This window comes from Nymphalis io, chromosome Z (assembly GCF_905147045.1).
Source record: "Nymphalis io chromosome Z, ilAglIoxx1.1, whole genome shotgun sequence".
Classification (NCBI taxonomy): domain Eukaryota; kingdom Metazoa; phylum Arthropoda; class Insecta; order Lepidoptera; family Nymphalidae; genus Nymphalis; species Nymphalis io.
Window position 1 is genome coordinate 15,978,317 of NC_065918.1, and position 15,920 is coordinate 15,994,236.

General features: G+C 33.9%; 1 protein-coding gene across 3 annotated transcripts in view; it reads left to right on the forward strand.

Annotated features, from left to right (window-relative positions):
- The window catches only part of LOC126780499 (forkhead box protein L2-like), a 109,017-nt gene that overhangs the window by 30,984 nt on the left and 62,113 nt on the right, over positions 1 to 15,920 (forward strand). For all 3 annotated transcript variants that reach the window (XM_050505052.1, XM_050505053.1, XM_050505051.1), the window contains exon 3: positions 12,109 to 12,217. In XM_050505052.1, the coding sequence (XP_050361009.1) occupies positions 12,109 to 12,217 (109 nt within the window). The remainder of the gene's footprint in view (positions 1 to 12,108; positions 12,218 to 15,920) is intronic.

Genomic DNA, 15,920 nt, shown 5'->3' on the forward strand with positions numbered 1-15,920 from the left:
ATATAGCAAATTAGATACCATTCGTGGTGGAGTAGAGTACCGAGATGACCCAGTACTTACCGTGATCCATAGGATTGTGGGTTCATGCTTGGGCAAGCACTACTGATTTTTAAATTGCTTATAGATAAGGAAGATATCCCGAGTAAACCTACATGTTAGAGATAAAATATCGTCACGTGCGTATCTAGAGCCACCAATACAATACAATATGGCAATCGATGTTTCAGATGAACAAATTAAAATGTATACATTTTAAGAAATTTTAATGGATTCATATAAAAAATAAGTTATCTACTGTATCAGAGTATATAGACAAAAACCATAAATAACGATCGCTGAATCTCTGAAACTATATATATTATATATAAATCCAGAATAGGCGGTAATGAATCAAAATAACATAAAAGTTTTGTGCAAAAATACGATAGACATATTTAAACGAAATATTGATATTTATAATTATTAATTTCTGATTTTAATTAAAGTTACACTTATTTTGGACGGGATATATGTCACATTGGAATGTCGAAAGTAACCGCGACATTTTTACATGTAACGTTACATTGAATCGCTTTTGACGGTCACGGGTTTTTAGCGTATCTATCGCAATAAATTGTATTAAAACGAAAACTAAGTAAAAAAAGACAAATTATGAATTCAGTCGATACATTTGCACATTTTGTTGATATTTTTTCGTTATTTTTATTACTTAGAGCCCAGATGGTCCAGTGGTTCGAACGCGTGAATCTTTACATATGATCGCGGGCTCAAACCCAAGCAAGCACCACTTAATTTTCATGTGCTTAAATTATTGTTCATAATTCATCTCGTGTTCGGTGGTAAAGGATAACATCGTGAGGAAACCTGCATGAGTCTAATTTTACTGAAATTAGCCACATATATATGAACCAATCCACATTGTAGCCCTTTATGCAGAATGTTTGGAACATTCTGCACAAAGGGAGAGGAGGCGTTAGCCCAGCAGTGGGGCATAACATACTATTACAAACAACATTATATTAGATTAACGGTTTAATCTCTTTAATGAACGGAATTATTATATATATATATATATATATATATAAATATGAGTCAGTATATATATATATATATATATATATGGAATATATAGAATTATATACGTCGTGGTGTCGTATTAGACTCGTTATCTATATTTATACTACAAAGTTGAACAGTTTGTATAGTTACTTCTCTTATAAAGATAGGTTAGTTTTTAAAGCTTAAAATGATTATAATAACGGTCAACCCATGTGACATAATATATGAAACAAAAGAAATAAGAATAATATATGAAATATTATTAAAATAATGAGTAACAATACGATGCATTATTATTGTATTAAAACTATATTAGAGACATAGCTGACATATAACTAGCTAAAAGCGAGATCTGACTCGTAATAAGACGTAAAATTTAATATATCGTTCGAAATTAAAAAAAAATATCGACCGTTCCTTGACCAATATATCTTTATATAGATAAGAGAAATTGTCTGCCAACGTCGTTTATATAAACCAGTTCGAATTTTTCACAGGGATATTTTCTGGAGTGTCATGATGCAGCAAATAAATATTGTCGAATCGGAGAAGTGAATCGATCTCGCTCACATATAAATGATTCTTAAATTTTATCTCTTTCTCCCTAATAGCCGCCTGACAAACATGTATCAGCGGTTAATAGGTGCGCACACGCAGCTGTTGCGTACAAATCAGCTCCGATATAGCTGACTCTGTCAAAAAGCTAAAACTTCGGCGTAAGAGAGAAGCGCCGCGCGTTATCATATATCCGATTCTATTCATATGTTCGGTGTAATCTCGAAAACCTTTGGTATATCTGATAAAATCCTTTAAATATGTTTTAAATCATTAAAGATATACACAATAAATTCATTAAAACGAATACATTTTCAAAACGGTTTTAACAAAAATATACTCATACGTGAATATTTCAAAATTCTGAATATAATTATTAAAAAATATTAAATGAATGTATATTTTTTTATAATGCAGGTAGGTGATGGGCATATAGGCCACCTGAAGGTAAGTGGTTACCACCGCTTATGAACATTGGCGCTGTAAGAAATATTAACCAATCCTTATATCACCAACGCGCCACCAAACTTGGGAACTAAGATGTTATGTCCCTTTTGCTTGTAGTTACACTGGTTTACTCACGTTCTAACACAACTGTACTAAGTATTGCTTTAGAATATGTAATGGGTGATGGTACTTACCCAGAGCACAATGGCCCACACCAAGTAAATACCAAAAATTTATTAAACGCCCTTCTTAAGAGATTATTACATTATTTATTTTTTATAATTGTCTAAAATAATTAAAACTATCAAAATTTCAAATTTGAATTTAATTGATAATTCATGATCCTGTAGATTTCAGTTTAATTTTATTAACGTTAAAATAAATACTAGTTATAAATAAAATAAACTCGAAACTTTGAAATGAGCCTTTAAAAAATAAAATACGTGAAAAATACCACCTGATATCATACCCTGCATCCTATTGTTCGTTTGTGACGTGTGTAATGCATTTGCTTCAGGATATTAGTATTTACGTTTTCAATTGAAATATAATCAAATTATACAGACAAACAATTTTTAAAAAACAATGTTAATTGCATTTTATTTAATTGAATTAATCTGTATTTTACATTTGATAAAATTACTATTAAAATTAATTATATTTAAACTTATTAACTATATATATAAATCTTTGTCTGTAAAATTCATAGAAAAAATAGCATTTATTTTGATTATTATTTTCATTTATAGATGCGAAATTAAATAAATATTACGTATATACCAACACAATGTGAAATATTTTTTTTCTTATATAAACACGTTTTGTTTTTTGTATAAAAACACTACCTCGTAAAATGCTCTATGTCATAATTAAATTTTGGATAAAATAAATTCCTGTTTGATTTTCAATATAATTCCGAGAGTCGAACTCTCTCAGAGCATAAAGCTATTACCTTATAAATGTTACGTACAGTTTATGTGGTGATGACATCCGATCTAGTCGTCAAAGTACTGACTCATATTTATCTCAAAGAATCGATTTTGCATTAAAGCAATTTCATACTGTTAGTAGAGTTAAGTGTTTGTATTTAGAATCGGTAAGTGTTAAAACAAATTATTTTATCTTTTATTTATACAATAATCCTAGAAAGCCAAGTGACGATCAATTGATCTTCTATTACAATTGCAAATTATACACACTGGCTTTTGATTGTATAACTTTCAGCGTATAATTAATTAAGATACCTATTTGTGTTAAATGAAACTATGTCATATATATATAAGGGCTATGGTACTATAGCTCTGTATACGAGATCACCGTCCTCTTCAGTCTATGTGCATGCTTTTTGCTGAAGGTTCCGGTATACATTGTTTCAATGATACTGCGGTATTATAATATTATCACCAACTAAATTTTTTGTCATAAGATTATTTATTTACTTTTATTCATAAGAAATAATCATTCCCTTTTCAAATCGTAAAAGGAGAAAAAATAAGCAAACCTTAAATTTTAATAAACCATGCGATTTTTTAATAGCCCTTCCTATATTATTAGCTACAAATTGTTTTTAATTATCATATCTTTATTTTCACCACACTATTCCACTTGTATCCATATTTCTATTGTATTATCTATCTATACTGGTGGTAGGGCTTTGTGCAAGCTCGTCTGGGTAGGTACCACTCACTCATCGAATATTCTACCGCAATACAGCAGTACTTGGTATTGTTGTGTTCTGGTTTGAAGGGTGAGTGAGCCAGTGTAATTACAGGCACAAGGGACATAACATTCCCAAGGTTGGTGGCGCATTGGTGATGTAAGCGACGGCTAACATTTCTTACAATGCCAATGTCTATGGGTGTTGGTGACCACTTACCATCAGGTAGACCATATGCTCGTCCGCCTTCCTATTGTATAAAAAAAAAAAACTTCCACTAATAACTTCGCCGATTTTTCATCCATCCAATCTATATGAATACTATAGATTATTTAGGATCTCGACCAACGACATCAAATCATTTTTAAAGTAGTTTATTTGTCTTTGCTAAAGCTGTGCTTGGAGTGGGTTCTTATATATAAAAGAGCGATAGCCTCGTTGGTCCAGTGTCCAGTTAATAAGGCGGCAGGCCTCGTCCTATGTTCAAATCCCAGGTCAGTGCAAAAAAAGGTTTTGAGTTTTTCTGTCGATAAATGCTCAGTAGCAGTCCCGAGTTTTAAAGTGGACATTGGGAGAATAGGTAGAGCACTAGTTATTTAAACCCTTGTGCACTATAATAAGTCTCGCGATGACTAATCTTTCGTAATAATGGCTGTCGTAGCCGAAATCAGTCAGGAGTAAATCATAAAGGGCAATATTCTAATTATCAATGACCACTTTAAACTATAAGATATAGAGGCTTGAAATTATAAATGAACGTTGGTTCCTTAATGTAAAGAGAGCCCTGCTAAAAAAGGTTTGCGAAATGTTGCAAAGAGTTAGTGGATCCTCTTTGTCTTTAATTGCTATTTGGTAGAATATGTGAAAGGTACGTAGACGGGCTTGCTCAAAGCTTACTACAAATAGCTTCTGTCCTACTTGTTGACGGTCCCTGATATTTGAATTTCGAAAACAAATACGTTTGTCTTTACTCCTCCGATTCTAACAGCCGTACTGTAAAATTATATAGTATTTAATCTTCTCAATTAATAAGTTATCTAATGTTAAAGTAATTGCCAAATCATTCTAGTTTTTTCTGAGATTAGCGTGTTAAAACCAAATCTCCAGCTATATAATAGCGAAAACATAGATATGGATTTTTTTATGTATTCTTTAAAACACTTTTCAATTTCAATTTTCATTTTCACTTTTCAATTCTTGCGCACATACTATAAAATAAGTTCAGTTACTCTTACGAGTTATTTATTGAGCGATAATTTTGTAATACGAAACTTGAGTTTTGTTTTTAAACAGCAAACTTACAATAGTTACAGCCAATGATCGTAACACGCTTACACATTGCCGAATGAAGTGTTTTAGATTCTTAGAACCGTTCTCAATGTCATACGATATTCATGACGTCACCAGAAATCGATTACAGATAACGATCCGAGATCGCCATTTTGTGAAGATCGTTAAGATGTTTGTTTTTTTTGTTGGCGTTATTTAAATTCTTCAGATTATATTGTATACTAGAATAATAATTTAATATTTAGTATGTAGTTATATTTATTCAAAAGGCAATAAAAAAATAGAGAATCAGTCAAGGTTCTTATTTTGGCGATTTTTTACCAGTTTTTAATTTGCGCCCAATATTATGACGTAAATTATTCTCAATGTACTTTATTGGAATTATTGAAACGTACTTATTTAATATATTAGAAGTAAGATATTCAGGTGTTCAATCATTTTTAAGATGTCCAACGTGGAATTTTGACAAACATACATACTTACATTTGCAGTGTGTCTATATCATGGAATACACACACGCGCACTCAAGTCATTCTAAAAACCACAAAATTGAACTCTATGGAACACAAAACGCGCAGAGCAAATAATTTAATTTCGATTTAAAAAAATCGAAATCATCATAATAACGAATAATTGATTTTAGATATAATATCTTATTTTTTTTTGTAAATTTTGTCTTTTCTCTTTGTAAATTTTTGAGTCGCTAGTCTTTTCCCAATTGGACGCTGTTACAAGCACATTACACAGAGGGTCGACTGTCGTTCATTCAAGATTGGAGAAAGCATCCCACGCATTCAAAAATAGATATTGCTGTTTATTTATTAGCTATTCAACATTCGATTTAATATTAACATTAGAAAAATATAGACGGAATGCGTATTTTTGATGCCTAATGATCTAGTCTATATAACATCTGAAGCTCGTCAGTCAATTGTACAAATACGACGACAGGAGATACACATGATACATTAGGACATAAAGGTGCTGTGACACATGACCATCTAGCTTAATTGATGAGGATACAGGTATCATGAATTTTAGACCTGACCTAATTGTTGATTCATCTATCATCGTATTTAGATTTAGGGAGACAGAGTGAGTCTGCATTTTTTTCTGTATTAGTAAGAATGACGTTGCTTCATTGTTAATAAATATATATATTCAGCCAGTGACCAGTTTTAAATTTAGTTTATGTAATATTAGATCGATTAAAATTTGTAAAAAGATTAGAATTATAAATATCATGCAATGCCCGAACAAATGTTTGGTTTATAGCACCAATAAACAAATGGCCGTAACTGAACGTCGGATAGTTTTGGCATATCGTAATTGATGGTTATTGAAGTAATTTATAATTAAAGAAAACCAAAAAATAATTGTAGATAAAACAATTTATCCGAGATAGCCTAGTGGTTCGAACGCCTGAATTTTAACCAATGATCGTTGGTTCAAATCCGGGCAAGCACCACTGAATTTTCATATGCTTAATTTGTGTTTATAAATCATCTTGTGCTTGACGGTGAAGGAAAACATCGTGAAGAAACCTGCATGTGTCTAATTTCATTGAAATTAAGCCACATGTGTATTCTACCAATCTGCATTGGAGCAGCGTCGTGGAATAAGCTCCAAGCCTCCTCCTCAAAAAGGTAGAGGAGGCCTTAACCCAGCAGTGGGACATTAACAGGCTTCTTTTACTTCTTTACTTCCTTTTTTTTTAAACAATTTAGTAATAAAATATTACATTAATTGCAAAAGACTATATAATATAGCAACGAAGTATATGGTATATGTGCCACACAGACAAGGGAGTATAGAGTGGCGGCGGAGAGAAAGCATGACGCCATAACAGAGAGTCATGGCGTTTGACGTCACGGCATACGAGTTAAGCATACGGCCAAGGCGTGTCAATTTCATTTCCACATCAATGATACATGGTATTTGCTACATGGTATATTATATCTTGCAATCCTTTGTTCAATGTGATTATTTTTCATAAATTCCTTCCCAATAATATAAACCAATTCTTACACTATCAGTGTGCCGTAAACTGCTCTTGAGAAGCATATCATCTTAAGAGCAAGTTCTCTTGTGCTTTTAATAACACTGGCTCACTCGCTCTGGCAAAGCACTAAACATCGGGTTGATGTGCTATTGTTTTATCTGCCCTGATCTTAGAAATATGATTTAATACAAAACAACGTGGATTGTCTAAGATATTTAGTTCGCAATTACCAAAATTTATTTAAAAGCTATATTTTCCGTGTAATAATTTAAATTGCTATTATTATATTATCAATATATATTAAATATCAATAGTAATTGATACTAATAATATTTATAGATATTTAAGATACTTATTCGTTCTAGCTTAGACGTACAAACGTAAAGTGTGGCTGTGAAGAAAAACTAATATTTATATTTAATAAAAGAGCTCATGTTTAAATTATTCCTGGCTGACGACGATATAATGATTTAATTATTTTTGAGCTGTATATTTAATTATGACCTTTCAGGAACGTGTCTATTTCTGGAATGAATTTCCTCACGTGACATTTACAAATTGAAGCATAACCATTTATTGACGCTGACGGGATTTGTGGAGACTTGTTCCTATAAATTATCTTCATTTTCTCTCCTCTATCTTAATCAAAGATCGATAGTCAAAGACCAAGTACAAAATTGTGCTAAGTTGAGCAGCGTAGTGAAATAAAGTCAAACGTCCTTTACACCCAGGCCCAGCGGTGAGATGTTTAAATAAAAAACACTTATACCTTGTTACGTATGTACCTATGTTAGATATTGTTAGGAGCTTAACTATTATTTTATTAATATTTATAGTAGTGGGGCTGAAAGACGTGCAAAATACTTATTTCCCTTTAATTTGTATTTTTTCGTTCCATTAACGTGAGATATTTTTTTTTTTTTTATATGCCCCGGGATGGCAAATGACTCTACTCCACCTGATGGTAAGTGGTAGTAGAGTCCAAACGCGACGACGGCCAGTACAGTCGGGAAGAATGTCCTGTACTAGCCGTCCCCGCCTTGCCAGCCCGCAAGATGCCTCTTCACGCCTCGTTTGAAGGAACCCGGGTTGTAATAGGAGAAGAACACGTGAGCTGGTAAGGAATTCCATTCTTTGGTAGTGCGGCAAAGAAAGGAGTTGCCAAATTTCTTTGTGCGCGATGGAATTGATGTCACAGTTAGGCGGTGACATCGAGAACCAGCTCGCGTGGACTTAAGAAGGAAGGGGGAAGCAGGAATTAGAGAGAATAATTCCTCAGAGCACCTTCCGTGATACAGTCGATAGAAAGCGCTCAGTGCTGCTATCTCGCGACGCAATTGTAAAGGTTCAAGGGTGTTTGTGACCTTTACGTCGCCAATAATGCGTACTGCACGTCGCTGCAACCGGTCCAAGGCCTCCAGTAGGTACTTAGCGGAGCCATCCCAAAGGTGCGAGCAATATTCAACGCAAGACCGTACCTGTGTTTTGTATAACAGGCACAGTTGTTGTGGCGTGAAAAAACGCCGCACCTTGTTCAGAACTCCGAGTTTCCGTGAAGCTGTTTTTATAATAGCCTCGATGTAATCCCTTGGACTAAGGTCGCAGCGAACACAGTGTGCCACAGAGGGAGGGATGAGGGTAAAATGGTGACTTTTTTGCTGTGAGAGCGCATACCTGTGTTTTCTTGGCATTAAACTCAACAAGATTATCAGAACCCCATTTGGCGATGAGCTCTAATGTCCTATCGAGTTCAATAACAAGATTCTCCCGCCTCTCCTCAGTTTCCGCCCGCCCAGCCACTGCGCGTCCGTGGTATCCACCATGCACTGTACTATCATCTGCATAGCAATGTATGTTCCCAAGGGAGAGCATATCATTGATATGCAAAAGAAAGAGTGTGGGAGATAGCACAGATCCCTGGGGGACCCCAGCATTCACTACATAGAATTGTGAAGCGCAACCATCTACTAAAACACGAAGGCTACGCTTGTGTAGGAAGCTGGCAATCCAGGTGCATAGCTGAGCAGGCAGACCATATGCCAGTAGCTTGGAGAGAAGACTTCTGTGCCAGACCCTGTCGAAAGCCTTGGAGATATCGAGGTTGACAGTCTTGTCAATGCTTGTCGATAGCTTCACCCCAGAGGTGCGTTACGTACGCTAGAAGATCACCTGTGGACCGTTTTGGTCGAAACCCGTACTGACGATCATTAATTAGACAGTGATCTTCTAGGTAATGGATCAGTTGGTTGTTTAAAATCCGTTCCATCACCTTACAAAGTACTGAGGTGATAGCTATTGGCCGATAATTTGCCGGGTCAGACCGATCCCCTTTTTTGGGAACCGCTTGCACATTAGCTCTTCTCCAAGCCTACGGCACACATCCCGAAGAGAGAGAAAGTTGGAACAGGCGCGTTAACACAGGAGACAGCTCCGCCGCGCACTTCTTCAGCACAATGGCTGGTATTCCATCGGGACCGCTAGCTTTCCGTATATCGAGTGATTGCAGCTCCGCACGCACATCACGTTGCCTGATTTTGATGTCAGGCATCGTGTGGCCACATGAAGGTATTGTTGGTGTCTGCGCACTACAATCATCGATCACAGAGTTGTCGGCAAAGAGTTTAGCCAGGAGGTCGGCTTTCTCCTGCAGACTGTGAGCTAGCGATCCGTCCGGATTTCTGAGCGGTGGCAGCGAAGGTTGGCAGAAATTGTTTTGCACAGACTTGGTCAGACGCCAGAAGCTACGGGAGCCCCTAGGATGCGAAATAAGGTCATGACCAATCTGTACAATGCGCTGTGCATCCGCTCTCGTGTATGCCTTCCTACAGGACTTGGAATTTTTATTGTAGTTTGCTTTCAGTGAGTCAATGTTAGATGCCCCGCTAATGCAGCCGTTGATCCACGCGCGATATGCCGCCTGCTTAGATGACACAGCGTCGGCACATTCACGAGTGAACCAACGGTTACGCGTACCCCTATTTATGAGATCTGAGCAAGGAATGTAGTATTCCATTCCTAACATGATCTCATCAGCAACAGCAGCGGCACTAGCTGTCGGGTCATTCCCACAGAAGCAACGTTCCTTCCAAGGAACTGACGTATAGTAATCGCGCATACCGTCCCAATATAAAATATATATATATATATAAGAATAGACTTCAATATTTTTTGGTATGCACGGTAATGAAACTGTTCTTTTGTTAGAAAAATCCTTAATTAACGATACGTATATGAAATAAATATTTTGAAAATGGAAATTCAATAAAGAGAGAGAAAGATATTATTTATATTTAATGGTTATCATATTCATTCATAGTTTAAAAAATTATTATGTCACCATGTGGGTGAAGTACGATTTTAAAAGCTTATGAACGTAATCCTCACTAATATTGTAATCGCGAAAGTGAGTTTTTTTATAACGCTTGTTACGCTTACGGGTCTTAATTCTTAACCACATAAAAGAAAATCTAAACTGATCAGATTGATTTTTTGCATACACGTTTTCAGGGGTATAGAAGAGGAAGTAGGATAGTAGGTACACCTCCGCCATGAGGGCGGAAATTAGTCCATTATACTTCCTGTGAAAGGAAGCCTACGAGAATTTAACTAATTTAGGTTTTTTGAACTTTTTAGCATGAATATTATTTTTTTACAATTTGTTTTTAAAATTCACCTCTCACCATTTGTTTTCTAGAAATTTTCGAATCATCTGTTTAGCGTTTAATGCAATCGATTTTTTTATCGTGATTTTAAAACATCGATGGTATGAAACGTTAATACTTAGTATCATTGTGTTCCAGTATAAAGGTGTTCCACGCAAAAGAAACATAATATTTTAGTTTCCAAGGTTGGTGGTGCATTGGCGTTGTAGAGTTGGTTAATACTTCGTAAAGCGCCAATGTCTAATGTTCAGCACATTACCACTAGGTAAGTGCCGTTTGCCAGTCCGCATACGGATTTTATAAAAAAGTATAATAAGATAATAAAGATGATAAAACAGCGTAGAGTTAGTAATTGTGAATTATCAGGCAGAATTTGAAAATATAATTGTATATTTAATTAGCATAACTATGTAGTATAAGTGTTGGATAAGAATAACTGGTGATTCCTTTGCTGGTTCTTTTCGTAGTATCTACATTCCGGAGCGGATGTAGCTTAGTATTTAATTATTAATTTACTTTTAAAGAGGAAAACAAAACTGAACAATTATTCTTAGAAGTTAAAACTAAAAATATAAAACATAGTCCAATAAAATTCGCAATTAAGTTACACGTATAAAGTAAACTCCATTACAACAAGATGAAAAAAGGCACACGCTGAAAGAAAAAAGTATTAAATTTTACAAATACGAAACATAAAATATTCTAATTTTCTAATTAAATATCTGACAAAAGATTTTTTCTATTTTAAATTGGAATATATCGCGTACTCGCTCGGGTAAAACGTTGTAAGCAGACCGTTGTGACAACGAAAAAAGCAAATTTTATTTTGCTTATAACTAATGAAAAATGTAATTACGGATAAGTTTCATATAATCCTGTAAAATGAACATTCAAAATAACAAAATGAGGAACATTTTGTTGATTGATTGACTTAAAAAAATAGCTACGTCTTTCTCTCACTCCAATGATTTGTTAATAACAAATAATAGATCTCCTATTATCTGCACTCTATAGTCATGTTTATTTAAAAAATCAATATGAGTTTCGTTTATTTTACGGATTCTGTGTTTCCATTTTAATTAACTTTCTGTGTTAAGTAATTTTGCAACTAAGGGCACCGTACATTTTTAATTGAATTTTTCACTTAGCTACAAAAGTGCAGGGATTACATCATATTAATTCTTTGAACGTTTTAAGCGTGATCGTACCTTTTTTATATAACTTTTAGGCCAGACGCTTCGATAATGTTGACCTGGTCACGATCTGATTCATCATTTTAGTTTAGTTAAGACCATGAAAATATCGTCCATCATATTATGTTTTAAATAATTATTTAAATTTTTTATGTCCAAAAAAAAAGTATTGTATTATATTTCTATAGATTTTGATTAATTATTTTAAAATTATATTTACAATCATATTTAATCTTCAAACAGGAGCTGTCTATTCACGCCGTGTCAACGCATGAGCCGTTGAAACCAAAAGATGAGCCCTCGTACAGTTTAGCGAACAACAACATGTGTACTATCAGCCTACCTCATACAGGTATGTCTTAGCAATTTTTACTATTAAGAATTTTAATGATTGAATATCTATCTTTTATTAAAATAAACTGTATAAATACAGTTCATATTATACATTTTATATTGATATACATGTATTTCTTTATCTTTTGTTGTTTTTTTTACTTTTGATTATTAATTAATTTTATTAATAATTTGAATCTCGCATGTTATTTTGTTAGAGAGAGAGAGAGTTGTGGATAGAGAGACTGCCTTGCGGAAGAAGCACGTGAACCTTGACCGAACATTGAATGTCCAAATCCGAGCGCTGTTGATTTAACATGTGCTAATTTTTATAATTCATCTCGCGTATGTGTCGAATGAAATTGTGCCATATGGGTCCATCTAACTCGCAATGGAACAATGTGATGGTGTAAGCTCAAAATCCGCACCTCGTTAGGCGAGAAGGCCAAACCCAGCGGTGTTAAACTACAACATGCTTAGGTAACTTTTCTCATGGATAGGTTTACGAGTTAAATAACAATGTTCCTGAATTGTAGTCACGAATTTTAGTTAAACCAAAGTTCATTTAATGTTTTTTATAAATATTTTATGTAAACTATTTATTTTATATTCATATATTAGTGAATATACATTACAGTTTATGGCTTAACATTTTGTACACACGATAAAAACCAAGCTTAATGGTAAATATTTACCGTAACAGCCTGTGAATGTCCCACTGCTGGGCTAAAGGCCTCCTCTCCTCTTTTTGAGGAGAAGGTATTGGAGCTTATTCCACCACGCTGCTCCAATGCGGGTTGGTGGAATACATATGTGGTAGATTTCAGTGAAATTAGACACATGCAGGTTTCCTCACGATGTTTTCCTTCACCGTAAAGCACGAGATGAATTATAATCACAAATTAAGCACATGAAAATGAACCCACTATCATCGGTTAAGATTCACGCGTTCTTACCACTGGGCCATCTCGGCTTTTTTATAAATATTTAATAATAGTGTTTTTTGAATGTGTGTTAGGTAAGCTAGGATTTCTACAAAACATATTTCTAATGGATCTATAATTTATTGATCGATTCGAGGAGTCTTATCTCATATTGCAATAAGTATGACACTAAAGTCTATATTTATATTTTAATATCATTTTTTTACAACAATTACTAAAACAATATAAGTTAAGTTTCTAAGAAAATATACATTAAATAATTGCGTTCAAAGACGTACTTATTGCTTAAAGTCAAAAACTCAAACAAATGTTTTAGTGGAATAAATATCGCAACCCCATTTCTTAAGTAAGATTATGATGTTGCATTAATACGAGTTTAGTTTTTTGTTTTTTTTAGTAATCCTCAAAGATTTCAGTTATAGATGCAATTTATAAGGATACATTATTTTAAGCAACATGAGTAGCAAAGCATAAAAAGCCTCCTGTACAACTTTAGGTCTAGATAGGAGAGAATTTAGATCCAACTCTAAGCTAACGAAACCACTGGCTACCTGGATACCTACATACACACATACATAAAGTACACGAACACACGTTTAATTTAATTTATTATTCGCCGAAATCGTTTTATGGATTAACGTTTTAATCATTTCATAAGCGCTTTATATGCCAAGTGTAAACCTAATATAGGGTCGGAAATCTCGTGCAGCCGGCAGCCAAGTAACTAGAGCCAATAACGGATCGTGTTACAAATAAAGTAAGCGTCTAATTATGTTCCACTAGCTTTAGCCCGCGGTTATATTTTACGATCAATATATTACCGTCGAATTTAAGAACTCTTAATAGACGCTAACGCGTACCGATTTACTTAGAATCTCTTTTTGTGTCAGAAGAGCAGGTCATTTCTGCAGTTAAGAATCTAGGAATCGATTTATGATTAGATTTTTTATTATTCACAAATAGTTTTGATGTAAATTTCATTTTTAAGTCTCCCGAGTTCCGTAAATTTTCATCCGGTAGAGAACATATATTCTATTATGTGATTCCTTTGACAGTACAGAGAGATGTGATATCGCTTGCAACAAGTACTTCTAACTTAAGGACGAGCTAATTGAAATCTGAAATTCTAGAGCTGTATTGAAATGTGAAATATTTAATATATTTGCTTGTTTCGTCGTGCTATCTCCAGGGGCTAATAAAAGCGAATATAAAAGCTATGAGGATGTTAAAAGTAATTTAATTGAAAATACAAATTGTGAAACAGTAAATTTTAAACGATTGCTTTTATCTTACAATATTGGTTTTTATGTTAGTCTGTTAGTTTAGTTAGATCAATATCGCTTAATAACCGTATCGGATTTCGTACAAGTACCTGAATAGTTCAAAATTACTGGATTGAAGGAAGAACACTGAATAAACAGACGGTTTATTCAGTGTTCTACTACCAATATTTATCTCTTTAAAACGGTTTTAAAGAGATAAATATTGGTAGTTAAGGAATAAGTTTTCGGTGGCTTAATACTTATCGATGATGCGCAATGCACATGCATGCGGTTGCTTGAGTATTTATTTATTTTAAATTTGTATTTCAAATAATAAGTTTGCATTTTATAGACAACTTTCGGCAAAGTTTTGGATAATTTTTTCGTCTTACATTACTTCTTAGATTTAGTGCAATTCACTCGCTTTTTACATATTCTTATACAATACTTATTGTTGTACTCAGGTTTGAAAGTTATGTGAGCCATTGTAAATAAACGCACAACAGACATAATGAGTAAGGGATAGGTAATATTTCGTACAGTTCAAATTTCTGTGCGTGGCGGTGACCACTATCAGGCGGCCCATAAGCGTCTGTCTACACAAATGAAATACAAAAAATATCTTTATACGAACTACTGGTACTATAAATAATTAATATGAAATTCAAGTACCTCAATCATATTTTTTTACATAAAAAAATATTTTTAAGCAATTGATTTAATAATTATATTAGTGAACATTACGGGCCAAATTGTATACAAGTCAATAGTCACGTAAATAATGATAATAATTATTCATTAAAATAACTTAAGCATTCTTTATTTTCTTAGATTATTACTTGACAATAATAAATAAACATTTGAAAAGATGATTATAATTTTAAATGCTTTACTAGGCAAAATAATATTTCATATATATGTTTCATTATAAAAAAGCCGAGATGGCCCAGTAGTAAGAACGCGTGAAATCTGAACTGCATGAAAAAACATGTTTATTGACGTGACCTCATATATTTATAATACGGGCAGTTAATTTGGAACCAGATTAATTTTATGCAACATAAAAGACCTGATGTTATGGAATGCTCAATTACAAACAAGCGATGAATACTATCAGCATTTTTATACGATTAACTGGCGGTGCGAGAGACATTCCGGGCTATACAGCGTTGTTCGGCTAACAACGCTGTATACACCTCGAAAATGTTAATAATAAAATCAAATAATACATACTACAATTGGGCACTGTTTTTCATATTGGTCTTTATTTGTATAATAAAACCGTAACCGTACCGTTACAGCCGGTTAATGTCTCACTGCTGGGCTAAGGCCTCTTCTCCCTTTTGAGTCGAAGGTTTGGGGCTTATTCCATCACGCTGCTCCAATGCATATTGGAATACACATGTGGCAGAACTTCAGTGAAATTAGACACATGCAGGTTTCCTCACGATGTTTTCCTTCACCGTATAGCACGAGATGAATTATAATAACAAATTAAGCACATGAAAATTCAGTG